A 15,167-nucleotide genomic window follows, 5' to 3' on the forward strand; every position below is an offset into this window, starting at 1 on the left:
CAATTGCTGACAATGACAGAACACAGCCAGAATCATATGTATTTACTTATATGTAATTGAAATTATAGTAGCATAAATCAAGAATCTAATAACAGTATCAATTGATAATCTTCCTTGTAATGCGGTTAAAGTTAACGTGGAAGAAAGTTGGCAGATAGGACTGACACTGAGTGCTCTTTTCCTAGGGTGTAATTTTCCCGTGTTTCTTCTTTGTCTTTTCCTTTCTTTTCCAAATTTCACCCAAATAAGTATAATAGTTGAATTAGTTTAATAAGAAAAAAACAAAAAGAAAAGGGACAAAAAAAATTACATGAGAATGTGAAATCCTCGTAAACAAAAAGTGCTTACACTATTCAAGCTGCATGCATGCCACATACATTACAGAAAAAAATATATACTCAGACCTATATAAGTTTTATATATTATTATATCATTTATCATTTATGTTTAATACTCTTCAAAATGTAATATAAACGTATGGTGGACAATGTACTGAATGAATATAAATCTTTATACTGATAGTATATAAATATTATCCTCAAAATATTATGATAGTGAAAATTGTTGATTAGTCACTAGTTCCTATGAACCCCATAAGCAACTTCAACATAATAGTACTAACATACAACATTATCAAAACCTGTTGGGCAATGGAATTACATGGAATCGCACAAAGGGTTTATCAAAACTTGGTAACTACATAATCAGATGGAATGCTGAAGGGTTTTCCTTACAGTATATACCTCATACATTTGAATTGAGAATGCGTATACAGAACAACATCATGATATTAAGCCAGTGATGTATGTTTCAACCAACTTAACCAGTATTGGGTTATTGTCCTCAATTGCAAAATTAAATTTAGAACAAAAGGGCACACACTTTTCTTACAGAGTTTTTCCTTCGTTATTCTGGTCTTCATCAGTACGGCTACCACTTACTGTAGATGCTACTTCTTGGCTGCTTTGATCATTCTGAAGGGATCCAGCTTCAGTAGCTGCCACATGTTTGCTGCTCTGATCATTGAGAGGTAAATTAGCTTCCCCTTGTTTGTTGAGTTGATCATTTAGAGGGGTAGCTTCAGTGATCACCAATTGTTTACTTCTTTGATCATCAATTTGAGGAGCACTGGCTTCGGTGTTGGCTACAGCCGATGACGAATCCATCAGACTGGCTGCTATTGCAGCCTTCAGATCCTCGTCTTCCATGTCAGAAAACATTTCTGCTTCCCCGTATGAGCGAAACTGATTGGAATGTTCCTGTCCAGCATTAATTCTCTGGTGTGGAGCCTGTACTGAGTTGCAAGATTTGGTTATCCTCTCGGCATCTTCAGGTAACAACCACTGCCCATAACCGTTAGAAGCCTCAGCAGAGGATATGGGGAACTCTTTTGGAAAATTTCCTCTCACCAGGAATATGCTCCACCCAAAGCCTTTCAAAGAGTCAAGATAAGCTGAGAGGTAAAACTTGGAGAGGTGTTGTGGGGCTGCATAGAGACTGTCAAAATTATACCACTCCCCATTCACTTTACGGATACAAAACCAATGGTCTTGCAAATGACAAATAAAGGCACTTTCCAGTTCAGGATCAATTTGGGCAGGCTCAGCAACGGGCGAGTCAAGAGGGATAACTTGTAGATCCCACACTTCCAAAGCTTTTTGTAAAACCTACAGGAAAGGCCTTGCAAGATTAATTTTAACCACAAAATTGCAAAGGATGCATTGCAAGTTCTAATTTGACTGCCCTAAATGAAGATTTGAACTACAAAACAAAAATTTACTAAAACTCAAATCAACTACTTCTGATGATATTATTCCCAAAATTGAATCACACAGAAGGTGTAAACAACATGCAAAACATACAGTTGTGTAACTAAAAATGAAGGATGAAGGATGACAATTACAAAATAGTAGTAGAACTTGGATTTTGAGTATAAGAGGAAATATTGAATGACATCTTATAGACTGAAGAATTCATATACAATATACCAGCACAAAGAATATATTTTTAAAAAACATCAAAAGTTGTATTTAAAAAATACCTAAATTGTTTATTTGATTAACTGATACAATGAATACAAATTTAGGTCTTGAACTTTTTTCAAGAATTGGCATGCTTATATCAATAGTTGATGAACTGAAATACTGAATCATTTATTGACACTAGCTTAAACCCCTTCTCTGCTTAGACTTTTGATGATGTTAATGCCAAAGACATCATTGTCTTTCTCAAAACAAAGTGCATGGGTATAACATCATAAATATATCAGTGTAGAAATTGTCTACATCATACCTAGTTTATTGCACTAACTACATGATGTACTTGACCCATTGGCATAAAAAATAAAACAATTTCTATGGAAAGGAATTCCAGTCAAAGAAAATTGAGGCCAGAGACAAACAGATTGAAATGTACAAACAACAGGCTACAATGGGTTTGTAATTCAAATATGCACCAAAGTTCAGAGAACCTCATTTAATTCAAATTTAGCCCAGAAATAAGCACTCTATGTTGCCACAAGATTAATGACCATAAAGATTATTGAATATTGACCACGAATCGCATTGCCGGTGGAAAATAAATAAGGCATGTGTTGATCTAAATTTCAATTATTATGAACTAGTGAGCTCCCCGGTGAAACAATTTGCAAGCACTAATCAATTAAGCATGGAAAATTGTTTAATTAAGCAACTCAAACAGGTTCGTCATTCATGCATGTGTTGATTGAATGAAAAGAACTTCAATGGACAATCAACTAATATCACACAATCTGTCTGGAAACCCAGCTCAAGATACACATTTGGAAAAATTCATTTCTTCATTCAATAATATGAAGTATTTGGCATTGCAAGTCAACTCTAAATAAATTAAAACAAATGTTCACACTTGTGCCACAATCAAATAAGGGTGTATTCAAGGACTAAACAAGAGGAGATGGAAACTAATCAGCCAAACAGATACCACCAGAGCATCGAAAACAACACTCCTATTTTTTAAAATGTTGAAATTTGTTTTTGGTTCCCTAAAATAGTGTACCTATGTGAGACTCATATTCAGATTGGCCCCTACAATTTGTTCCTTTATTTACTAACGTCTCATAATTCATTGTGCTATAAACATGGGTTATACACAGTGACAGACGCATGGAACATATTGAAAACCAAATTGAACATAAATGTAGGCATAAAGACTAAATTGAAAAATATAGAATATATGTTTAACCTTAAAAAACTTGACTAGAACTTTTCTATTTAATTCAAACCCAAGTTACTCAAGCAACAAAAGATGCATAACGAAGAGAATACAATACAGCACACTTGCAGCATCAGAATTAAAAAAAGTTTCAAGAATCTACTTTAATTTCATTATACAACCTTTCTAGTAAATAAATCTCCAACAAGATAAAGGCAGCAATATATATAACATCTAGATATAAGATACACATACCTGAAGGACCCAATCAGCATAGCACAAACACATTCTTAAGGTATCATATAATTTATTGTTAAACCCAACCCTTTAGCAATCTATAGAAGTGTTTGCATCGTTAAGCAAAACGCCTTTTTATAACTACCAAAATAAAATTCTCAATGTTAAGGTTCCGTCTCAAAACCAATTGGCAATGAGAGGAGTAACCCAACATATATTTAAACCGTATCTAAGAGAGGGGCAAGCGATGTGGAATTTACTTCCTAACATGCCCCCTCCACAGAAGCCTATCAGACCAGGCAAAGGGTTACCTATGACTCATGACTAGAGGGCATCTTTTGACCCATGAAACAAGACAGAAATTGAACCCTGACTCTGATACTATGTTAAGATCCTATCTGAAAACCAATTCTCAATAAGCAAAGCAAAAAATTAAATGAACAAAATAGAAATCCCCATCTTTACGATGCATGTTTGTGAAAGGTTATTTCCCTACAAAAACAACACACAACAAAAGCTTCTTTGGAGTTAAAGTGACATTTTGACATGATTTTTACACTATCAACACATCATCCACCATTCATTTGTATTACTTTTATTTAAGAGTCAATGATGATTAATACGTGAACAGTGGATGATGTGTTGACCATGTAAAAAACTCTTGCAATATAAATACATTGATATTAAACTATTTTCACAAATCTAATAAAATGTGAAAAATCAGCTTCTAAGAGAGATTTTTTTACAGAAACTAAAAGTTTATTGAACTTATAGACTCATACTTTTTTTGTAGTTCACTATATGGAAGTCATTTAATTACCCAAAGGCGCAAACAGGATATTATCTTAAATCACTTTTCATCACAAATATTGAGACATAAAACTGCTTATATTATAACTTAATATCCAAATAACCTATTGTTGCAGCTAACCAATCCATACAAAAAACTAACAAACAAATTTTCCAGCAAGTATATTAATTAACAAAACTGTATGTGACAAGGTTATTATCAATTATTGAAATGATTTTTTTCGTTTCTAATCCAATCCAACCCAACACACTCGAAATGAAGAAATCACAATTTTGCAGACAATGCGAGACTAAAATATATTGACCCTACTATTTCCAAAGCAAACAACAAAAACATCAATTTTTAAAAATAAAAAAAAAAACACAATTTCCATATTAAAATTATAAAAAAGTGAAATGGATTGAAGAAATGAACCTGGATACTGAAATCGCCATCGAGAGAAACATTATGTGACTCCTCAGAGAGAAAATCACCGGAAGAGAGAGCGGGCATCATGACCTGACGCTCCTTGCAATCGAGATCAGAGGCGAGTGCAGCCAAATCGAATTCAGAGAAGAAGGGACCTTGAAGAACCGTGTTGACACAATGCACTGCGCAAAGCTTCGATTCTTGTACTTCGTGATATAACATCCCTCCATTGCTTGTTCCTTCCATCATCATCGTTGTTGTTATTATTGATTGAATTGAAGGAACCAAAGTAACATCGGCGAGAACGAAGAATTGTGGCCAAACCCTAGAATCTGTGAAGCTGAAGGAGAGAAAGGGGGAAAAATGGTGTGAATGAGGAAATATGAGATAAAATATGAGTTCAGTTTTTTAGATGAAAGAATTTGTCGGTTAAATTTCCTTAATTATTGTGCTTAGGATAATAGTTAAGACAACAACATTGGAGATTTTTCCTTAATTTATTTGCTACTTACTCTTCAATAAAAAATTTGTATACATTTATTACATTATTTATTATTCACTTGGATTATTTTATTTAGAATGGTTAATAATAATTAAATATGATTTAATATGTTTATAGTTACATTATAAATATTTTTTACACTGTTAGTAAATCATTACTATTACTATCATATATTATTGAATCATATATTGTTGTCGACTTTCAAATAAAAGTAATACAAATCAATAATGAATAATGTGTTGTTAATGTTAAAAAAATTACACTGACAATATATAAAACTCATATATTGTGTATTCATATTTTTTTCTCTATATTTAATGAGTGTAATATTTATACATTATCAGTGTAAACAAATTTAAATATTATCAATGTATAAAACTCATATATTAAATATAAATAGTAGATGATATAATGATAGTATATAGACCTTATAAAAATGTAAATGCATATATTTTTTTCCTTTTATTGTGGTACTCTTACAATAAAAAGAAAATCATTATTTATTCGTTCCTAAATCACTGTTCTAATCAAATTTGATTTGAAAAAATAATTTTCTTAGCTAACTTTGACAACTTCCAAAAAATATTTAGTTTCTAACATTGCTACACGTTAGTGCTTTCAAAAAAAAATCGTGAAATCATGTTAGTTAAATTTGTCTAGTTGAGTTTCATGTAAGTAGTAACAAATGTTATTAAAACCATATCGGTCATCAAACCGGTCACGTTAGTAGTACAATGGTTTAGTGGTTTAACTAGTGATTCAGTAATTAAACCGCATGTCAGTTAAACCGGATAAACATGCTTATATTTATATATATATATATATATATATATATATATATATAAACTTGAAATAAAAAATTTCCAATATGTAGATACTCAAATTTATAATTAATGTTCATAGTTTACAAAAAAAAACTTTCAAACAAACACATTTAGTGACTTTAAAATAGTGGGATGAATTGGTGGGACTCAATCAATTTGTCACTTTATTTAATATAATTTTTTTTGGAAAATGCTCCATCCACTTCACCACCCACTATTTCTAACTTTCTCTATTTCCAATCCATTTCATTCCTCTATTTTCAAACCCTCTTCTAATTTTCTCTCTCCAAAAAGTTTCTATCTTTCTATCTTCTCTCTTTTCAATCCCTCTTCTAATTCACTCTCTCAAAAAATGTTTTATCTACTCATTCTATCTTCTCTCTTTTCCAATCTATCTTCTAACTCTATCTCCAAAATGCTCATTCCATTATTTCTATTTTCTCTCTTCCCCAATCCCTTTTCTATATCTTTATCTCCAAAAAGGTTTTTTTCAATATTAACGTTATTAACGATGGAATATGGATCTATGAGAAGATGGAGATGTGTCATAGAAACACAATGGAGGACTGATCTGTGAGATGGAGAAGGAAGAAGAAAAAACGTGAAGAATAAATGAGATTTTTGAGGAAGAAACCGGTTTAGTAACAACTCGGCCGGTTTTCCGGTTTGATCGAAAACTGTCCAGTTTAGACCGGTTTTGTTGCTTATCCGGTCCAACTACTGTGTCGTACCGGTTTGGGGTTTGGTTCGCCGGTTTTTTGGTCGAACCGGCTGGTCCGGTCCGGTTTTGATATCATTGGAACTAGTAACTTATCACTAAAAAAATAAATGATATGATATCATTTAACATTAATATTTATATATTATTCGTATAAAAATTTGTAGCATTATTCACCATTTATTGATATTACTTTTCTTAATGAGTCAATAATAATTAAAAATAAATTATAAATGATAAACTGACAATATAAAAGTTTTACCCTTTCATTACATGCATCTTTTCCTCTTAAAAGTAAAACAAATATATAACTTTTAATGACCAAAATGGTAAATCAGGCCAAAGTGAGGGTTTAATCAAATAAAAACAAATAATATTGTAGCTAATATTTCCTTCGTTTTTTAAGAGGGTTGCCTCTAAGGGTGAAAACAGGTCAGGTCAGGCTTTGCCTTAAACAGTCCCAGCCTATATAGCATACAGGAGTCTGGGCATGGCCTGTTAGTCTGTTTAATTTTTTTTCCAAATCTTACGTCTGATCTGTTTAAAAGTCTAACCTGACCTGTTAGCCTATTTAAAGGTCTATTATACTATATGTTCATGAAATAGACTATCATGTCTACATTTTAATGGGCTTATAGATTTATTTTTATTAGGCTAATCTAATTCTAATAATTAAATTATATTTTTATATTAATATTACATATATAATAATATTACTTATATTAAAATAGTATAATTTCAACATTCTTATGTAGTATCACTAAATAGGCCGGCCTGTTAGGTTTAATAGGTCTTTTAGGTGACCTAAAGTTTGATCTATTTAGCTAAATAGGCTTTTTAGAAAACTTGAGTTTAATGCAAATATAGTATCATTTCATAACCCCAAAACGCAAAACAGAAAAAGAAATGGCTCCTAACGTTAGTGGGTTTGTAAGTTAAATTTTTGCATGATTACCCCAAGGTAAAGACATCTTTTAACCTATCATGGACTCAATCACTTTCATCCCTCTAGTCCAAGATTACATATTCTTGAGCCATCATTTATCATCGAAAGTCTTGTTTAAGAAAACAATCCTTTTTAAAAATAAGACTTTAACAAAGCTTGTACCTTTAACTTTAACACAATTCATTACTTTCATGAAGACTTTTTAAGTCATATTCACCACTTTAAGGTAAGTTTCTTAACCAAAATCAACACTTTAACTCAAGATCTTTTAAGTTAAACTTATCACTTTAAAGTAAGCTAACTCAAGTGGATTCAATAAAACCCTATGGTCATCTCAACACATTTCATTACTTTTTATTCTATTAGTAACCACAAGGGTTGATGGTGTTGATCACATAACCTGGAACAACATATCAAAAGTTAACATTTTTAAATAAAGATTTCTTAAGTTAAACTTATCACTTCAAAGTAAGCTTATCTTAACAACGTCCCCACTTTAACTAGTTTACCACCTAAGACTCCAAAACACTTTAAGTTTATAAAGTCAATACTTTGCTAAGTCATCTTTTATCCCAAGTCATTACTTGAACTTGGAAATCAAAGGATAACATTGACTAATTAAACCCTTAACACATAATTCTTCGAAACAACACTTTTTCAACAAAAAACTCATCCGTTTTCTTAATATGGTTCATAAATTCACTAATGTGCCTAAAGAGTGTCGTCCAACAATATTTCATTCTAGGTAATCTCATGGATTTTTAGTGTTAATAACACATCCATTAAGCATACTAACAACACTACTTTAACACTTTCAAATACGCTTAAACTCATAAACATTTTGGATTTCAAAAATAGAAAATAAACTTTGCCTAGACACATATATGCCACGATTTTTAGACCCAATGGCAAGGAAAAAGTTTTGGTTTTTCAACTTATCATTAAAACCAACATTAAATTTAAACACATTCAAACACCAACATTAAATTTTCTAGAATTAAAACCGAAAAATTAACTATTCTAAACGTGTCTAAGACTATGGTTTTTCAAGCCAAAAACATGTGAAAAAATCCAAACTTTACATGGTTTAAAAACTCTTTAAAGGTTCATTTGATGTACAAATCATCACCTTTAGACATATTCAAACACCAACATTATATTTTCTAGCATTACATAGAAAAATAAACTACTCTACACTTTTCAAGGCTATGGTTTTTCAAGCCAAAAACAATTGGAAAAATCCAAACTTTACATGATTTAAAAACTCTTTATAGGTTCCTTTGATGCACAAATCATCACCTTTAAACACATTCAAACACCAATATTATATTTTCTAGCATTGAATAGAAAAATAAATTACTCTACACTTGTTCAAGGCTATGGTTTTTTAAGCAAAAAACAAGTGGAAAAATCCAAGCTTTACATGGTTTAACAACAACAAAATACTTGGATCCAAACATTAAAAAGAAAACAGCCCCATGAACAACATAAAAAAATGATAACTATCTAATGATGTATATGAGAGAGATTGAGAAAACAAGGAGAGAAATACCTTGAAACTCTCTTTGAAATACTTAAGATGTAAAGTGAGAAAGCGAGGAGAGAAAATATTCTCCCTCAAGGCCAAGGGTTGACTTTATAGAGAGGAAATATGATTTTGGGGGCAAAAATCAAAGTGGATTTCCCAAAATTTTGATGATGTAATGAGTTGATGAGTGGTTTGGGGATTGTGCAAAAGATTGTACTTTTGCTTTTTCAACAAGCAAGCTTGACTCATGGATGGTTTGGGGACTATGCCTGAGTCTTGTCGGCTAAAACTTGGTCGAAGATTAAAACTTAGAACATCAAAACTTGGATTTTGGAGTGAAAAATATCTAGAGATGAGTTATGGAGAAACTTGGTGTCTATTTTGACTCGAAATAATATTTCGAATACCAATGATGCAATTGGAATTCGATTCCGAGTTACAGAACTCAAAAATCACCTTTTGGGTCGAATTTATGGTGAATTTGGGCCCGAAAGAGGCCCGAAGACTTTTAGTCTCAGAAAATTTTGAAAATTTACCATAAATTAGGAAATCGTAATACAAGAATAAAACACAGTAGATATTTAGCCTAAATCAATACCGATTAATTTATAAAATTAATCGCTTCTCAATTAAATAATTAGTAAAACGTGCAGGAAATCACGGTGTTACAATCCTCCCCAACTTATAAGATTTTCATCCTAAAAAATTAAACATACCTGTTAAGAAAACAGATAGGGGTAGGACTCCTTCATGTTATTCTCGACTTCCCAAGTTGCATCTTCTCCATTGGTTTGGCTCTAGATAATTTTAACTAAGGCAATCTCCTTGCCTCACACTATTTTCACACTTTGATAAGCAATTCTCGAGGGAATAGTTTCAAAAGTGAGATTATCCTTTAGCTGGATTGAATCAGGTTCAATGATATGTGACGAGTCACTAATATATTTTCTGAGTTGGGACACATGGAAGGCTATTTGGTAAGCTAGTGGTCCGACTTTTTTAAGAATTTGGTAAGGACCTATGAACTTAGGGGTAAGCTTACGGGCTTTAAGAATTCTGCCAATGGCAGTTGTTGGAATCACCCTCATGAAGACATGACCTCCTTCTTCAAAACTGAGAGGGTTCCTCCTTTTGTCATAGTAACTCTTCTGCCTACTCTAAGCTGCCTTCATGTTTTCTGTTATCATTCTGATCTTTTCCGCCGTTTGCTGAACCACATCAGGTCCTAGTATCAGATTCTCTCCTGCTTCAAACCAACATAACGGTGTTCAACACTTTATGCCGAAAAGAGCTTCATACAGCGCCATGCCGATACTTGAATGAAAGCTGTTGTTGTAGGTGAACTCTATTAGATGCAGATAGTCCACCCAACTTCCAGAGTGTTCCAACACACATACTCTAAGCAAATCTTCCAATGACTGGATAGTCCGTTCGGATTGGCGATTAGTTTACGGGTGATAAGCCAAACTCATACTCAATTTGGTACCAAAAGTCATTGCAGGCCCTTCCAAAACTTCAAAGTGAAGCACAAATTTCTATATGAGATGATATTTGTAGGAATCCCATGCAATTAGACGATTTATTTTATGTACAATTCTGTCAGTCTCTCCAAAGAGTACTTTATGTTGATTAGTATGAAATGAGCCGTCTTTGTCAAATGGTCCATTATAACCCAAACAACGTCGTAACCTTTCTGAGTCCATAGAAAACCACTTACGAAATCTATTTCAATGATATCCCATTTATAAACAGGAATATCCAAGGATTGAAGTTCTCCATTGAGTCGCTTGTGCTCAATCTTTGCTTCTTGACACACTAAGCAGTGTGAGACATACTCTGCCACTTCTCTCTTCATACCCGACCACCATAACATTTTCTTCAAGTCTTTATACATTTTGGTAGCTTCAGGATGAATGCCTAACTTGCTCTTATGGGCTTCGTTCAAAATTGCCATTCTCAAATCTGGGTCACTTAGCACACAATTTCGGTTCTTGCATCTTAGTACTTCATCGGTTCGTTCTTGAAATATCAGGGCTCTTCCTTCAACCATCAAGGTTCTCTTCTCTTGTAGTTCTGGATCGAAAATTTGCAAACCTTTAAGTTGTTCCAGAAACTCATTGGTTACTGTAAGCATACCTAAAGTCAAGCTCTTAGGTCTTACTTGAACAGCAAGGCTCAAATTCCTAAAATCCTCTATCAGTTCCATTTCTCTGACCATCATGGTTGACATGTGTTGAGACTTCCTACTCAAGGAATCATCCACCATGTTAACTTTCCCATGGTGGTACTGAAGGTCAAAGTCGTAGTCCTTGAGGAATTCCATCCATCGTATTTGCCTCATGTTCAGTTCCTTATGGTCAAACAGATACTTCAAACTTTTATGATCGTTGAAGACTTCAAATCTCACTCCATAGAGATGACGCCTCTAGATCTTGAGAGCAAAAACGATCGCAACCAACTCCAAGTCATGCGCCAGATAATTCTGCTCATGTGGTTTTAATTGTCTTGAAGCATAAGCCACCACCTTTTTCTGTTGCATCAACACACAACCCATGCCTTGCTTCGACGCGTCACAGTACACATTGTAGTTCTCTATCGGGTCTGGCAAAATCAATACAGGCGTTGTAGTCAATTTCTTCTTCAGCTCTTGAAAAGTTTCTTCATACTTCGCCATCCAGACGAAGGTTTTGTCTTTCCTTGTTAGCGTAGTTAGTGGCAAAGCCAACTTCGAAAATCCTTCAATGAACTTCTGATAGTATCCTGCTAAACCGAGGAAACTTCTGATCATCGTCAATGATTTCGGGGAATTCCATTTCATCATTGTTTCCACTTTAGCAGGGTCCATAGCAATTCCTTCGCTCGATATCACATGCCAGAGATAAATTCACCGATTCTAGCCAAAATTCACACTTCGAAAGTTTGGCACAGAGTTGTTTGTCCTTCAAAATCTGCAACACTATCCTCTTGATTCTTCGTAATGACCATAACACGTCCGAAAAGTTGTTTTCGAAATATCTTCCGAATTCACGCGTATTTGGTGGTACCTCGATCGAAGATCAATTTTTGAAAACACAGTAGCTCCTCTCAATTGATCCATCAAGTCGTCAATTCTTGGCAATGGGTACTTGTTCTTGATGGTGACTTTGTTCAATTGTTGATAGTCAATACATTATTGTCGCATACTTCCATCCTTATTCTTCGAAAATAACTCCAGAGTGTGCCATGGAAAAACACTAGGTCTGACAAACTGATTTTGTAGTAAGTCTTCCAATTGCTTCTTCAAATCTATTAACTCCAACGGTGCCATCCTATAGGGAGCTATAGAGATCGGTCCAGTTCTAGGAACCATATCGATAGCAAACTCTATCTCCCGCACTGGGGGCAAACCAGGAATATCGTCTAGAAAGACTTCGGAGAAATCCCTAACTATGGGTAGGCTCTGAATCTCTTCTCCAACTTTCTTCTCAAATGATGCTAGCAACACAAGTACTTGAGCTCCATCTTTCAAGAGTTTCTTCATTTGATTGGCAGTGGTGCTTTTGGTTTCATAATAAGATTCGGTGGGGTTTTTAGGCTCGCTAAAGATTACTGTTTTGTTAAAGCAGTTCAAGAGAACATGGTGGTTGGATAACCAGTCCATTCCTAAGATGATATCTAATTAGGATAATGATGGACATATCAGGTGTACTACAAAGGTTCGATTATCTAGTATTATGGGGCATTGAGAGCACATTGATACAATCATGTCATTGGGTAATGACACTATAGGCAATTCTCATCGGTTTACAACATTATTAGATATGAAATAATGGGTCGTTCCCGAATCAAATAACACATATAAGGAAATCTCGTTAATACAACATGTACCTTGTATGAGGTCTTCATTGTCCTCAATCTCAGCTCCGCTCATGGTGAACACCCTTCCTTTGGCCTTAGGTCTTGTCGCTTGAACAATATTCACTTCCTCTCTTTTCATTTTAGGGTACATCGACTTGATGTGTCCATGCTGGTTACAATGATAGCATACGGGGCAGTTGACGCTGAAATGCTTCCCTTTGCACTTCGAGCACCAAGGTGATGCATTTTTATTAGAGTTTCCAACTGGTGAACTCATTTTGTTGTTATTGCTATTGTTGTTGTTGTTGCTGTTATTTCCCGGTCAGAAGCCCCTATTGTTGTAAGGCTTGAAGTTCCTCTGTTGGTTCCTAGATGGCGATGTATAGGGCTTCTGGTTGTGGTTGAAGGGCTTTCCCCTTCCATGCCCTGGACCGGAATTCCTTTGGGGTCCATAGGAATTTCTAGGTGGAATGATAATCTTCAGTGCCACATTTCTTGCCTTTACACTCTCTTCATAGAGTCGACACTTGTTGACCAGAGTTGGGAAATCTGGTATTTATTGATGTACGAACATCGCGTTCAAGTTTTGTCTGAGTCCATCCTCAAACTTGGCACACTTGGACCTTTCGTTCCCTACTTGATTGTAATGTGGGTCATATCTTGCCAAATCCTCAAATTTGGCAACATATTCCCTAACAATCATGTTCCCTTACTACAAACGTAGGAACTCCATCTCTTTCTTTGTCCTACTGTCTGCAGGAAACTATGTATGTAGAAATCTCTCCTTGAAAGTTGTCTAATTAACAACTTGTTGTTCATGCGTCATCTGGCGTTTGGTAAACTCCCACCAGTTTTCATCCTCCTTTGTTAGCATATAGGTCGCATAGGTGAACTTTTATTCCTCAATGCACATCAATGCACAAAATAGTCTTTCCAATTCCTGGATCCAATCGTTTGTACCATCAGGTGCAAAACCTCCTTCAAACTTTAGCGGTTGGTGACGACAGAACTCATCCAAACCTCTATACTGAGCCGGTCATTGAGTTGGTTGTTGTTGTTGTTGATTCAGTTTATGCAAGTTAGCATTCACATTTTGAATTGTTGATGTCATTGTAGCCATGAAGTCGAGGTTAGAAGCTCCACGTCCAGCTATCGTTAATCTGTGAACATCAGACGTGTATGAGATACCTCTTCTACCAAAATTATCCATGATTTCTATTTTCACTTGAATTACAACCAAACACTTAAACACACAAAGTCACACAAGAAAACATGTAAGACTATGCCCAAGGCCGGATAGGAAAGAACAACTCTGATACCACTTAATGTAATTCTCCGAAAAACACTTCATAAATAATGTAATTAATTTCTTAGAAAAATGAGTAATTTTTTTTTGTAATATGTAATATATTTGAAACATAAATTGTTTTCCTTAAATATATTCCCTTTTCAAGACGTCATATTTTTATAAATTGCAGAAGGTAAATAACTGATACGTAACAATAATTAAAATGGTACAAAATTTTTCCTATATGCTTTTCATTATAAAAGACTTGATCCTGCAACACATTCAACAAGGTGTTGCTTGGTCCCGCACAATGTGGTTAGAAAATACAAGGCAAAATATAATCATCGCTTAAAGTGGAACTATACAAAATAGGCTGAGTTATTCAGCACTATCAAAAGTACCCTACACAAATACCTGAACCCTAAAAATAAAAACAGAAAAGGAAATTGCTCCTAACGGCTAGCTCCCGTGCTAACGGGGGCACTATTACCCTCACTCGGGTCCTCCTCCATCTCGGAGTCTGAAGAGAGATCTACCACTTTGATAGAGTCCTCTATGCAGACTAACTCCACACAATCATCCTCCTTAGCTTCCATCTCCTCCATGGTATCATAGGCCGAACCCCGCGACCTAATCCCTATTCCAGCATTCGTGTGCGGTTCTGGCATTGTTCGCCGAGCGGCTCTCCTTGACTATGGAGAACAAATCACATCGTTCCAACTCCTTTGCCTCGTTGACGGACCTGCAGTAGCTTGTCCACAAGGAGTCGCAGATTGGGTAGATGATATTGTAGGTACCAGCTTATAGTCCAGCAGAGTGAAAGAAATCTCTATGTCCGCATGATGAGATGGAATACGCATCATGGTGCCGTCACAC

The 15,167-nt window shown here is 34.6% G+C and overlaps 1 protein-coding gene across 1 annotated transcript; it reads right to left on the reverse strand.

Annotated features, from left to right (window-relative positions):
- Positions 1-599: 599 nt before the first annotated feature.
- LOC109339088 (ataxin-3 homolog) lies at positions 600-5,050 on the reverse strand. Its single transcript, XM_019576465.1, has 2 exons — positions 4,655-5,050; positions 600-1,667 (listed from the first exon to the last, which is right to left on the reverse strand). Exons 1-2 carry the CDS (start codon positions 4,898-4,900, stop codon positions 888-890), a joined length of 1,026 nt encoding a protein of 341 aa, XP_019432010.1. The 5' UTR covers positions 4,901-5,050; the 3' UTR covers positions 600-887.
- Positions 5,051-15,167: the final 10,117 nt, after the last annotated feature.

The sequence above is a fragment of the Lupinus angustifolius genome, unplaced genomic scaffold, assembly GCF_001865875.1.
Source record: "Lupinus angustifolius cultivar Tanjil unplaced genomic scaffold, LupAngTanjil_v1.0 Scaffold_55_74, whole genome shotgun sequence".
NCBI classification, from domain to species: Eukaryota; Viridiplantae; Streptophyta; class Magnoliopsida; order Fabales; family Fabaceae; genus Lupinus; species Lupinus angustifolius.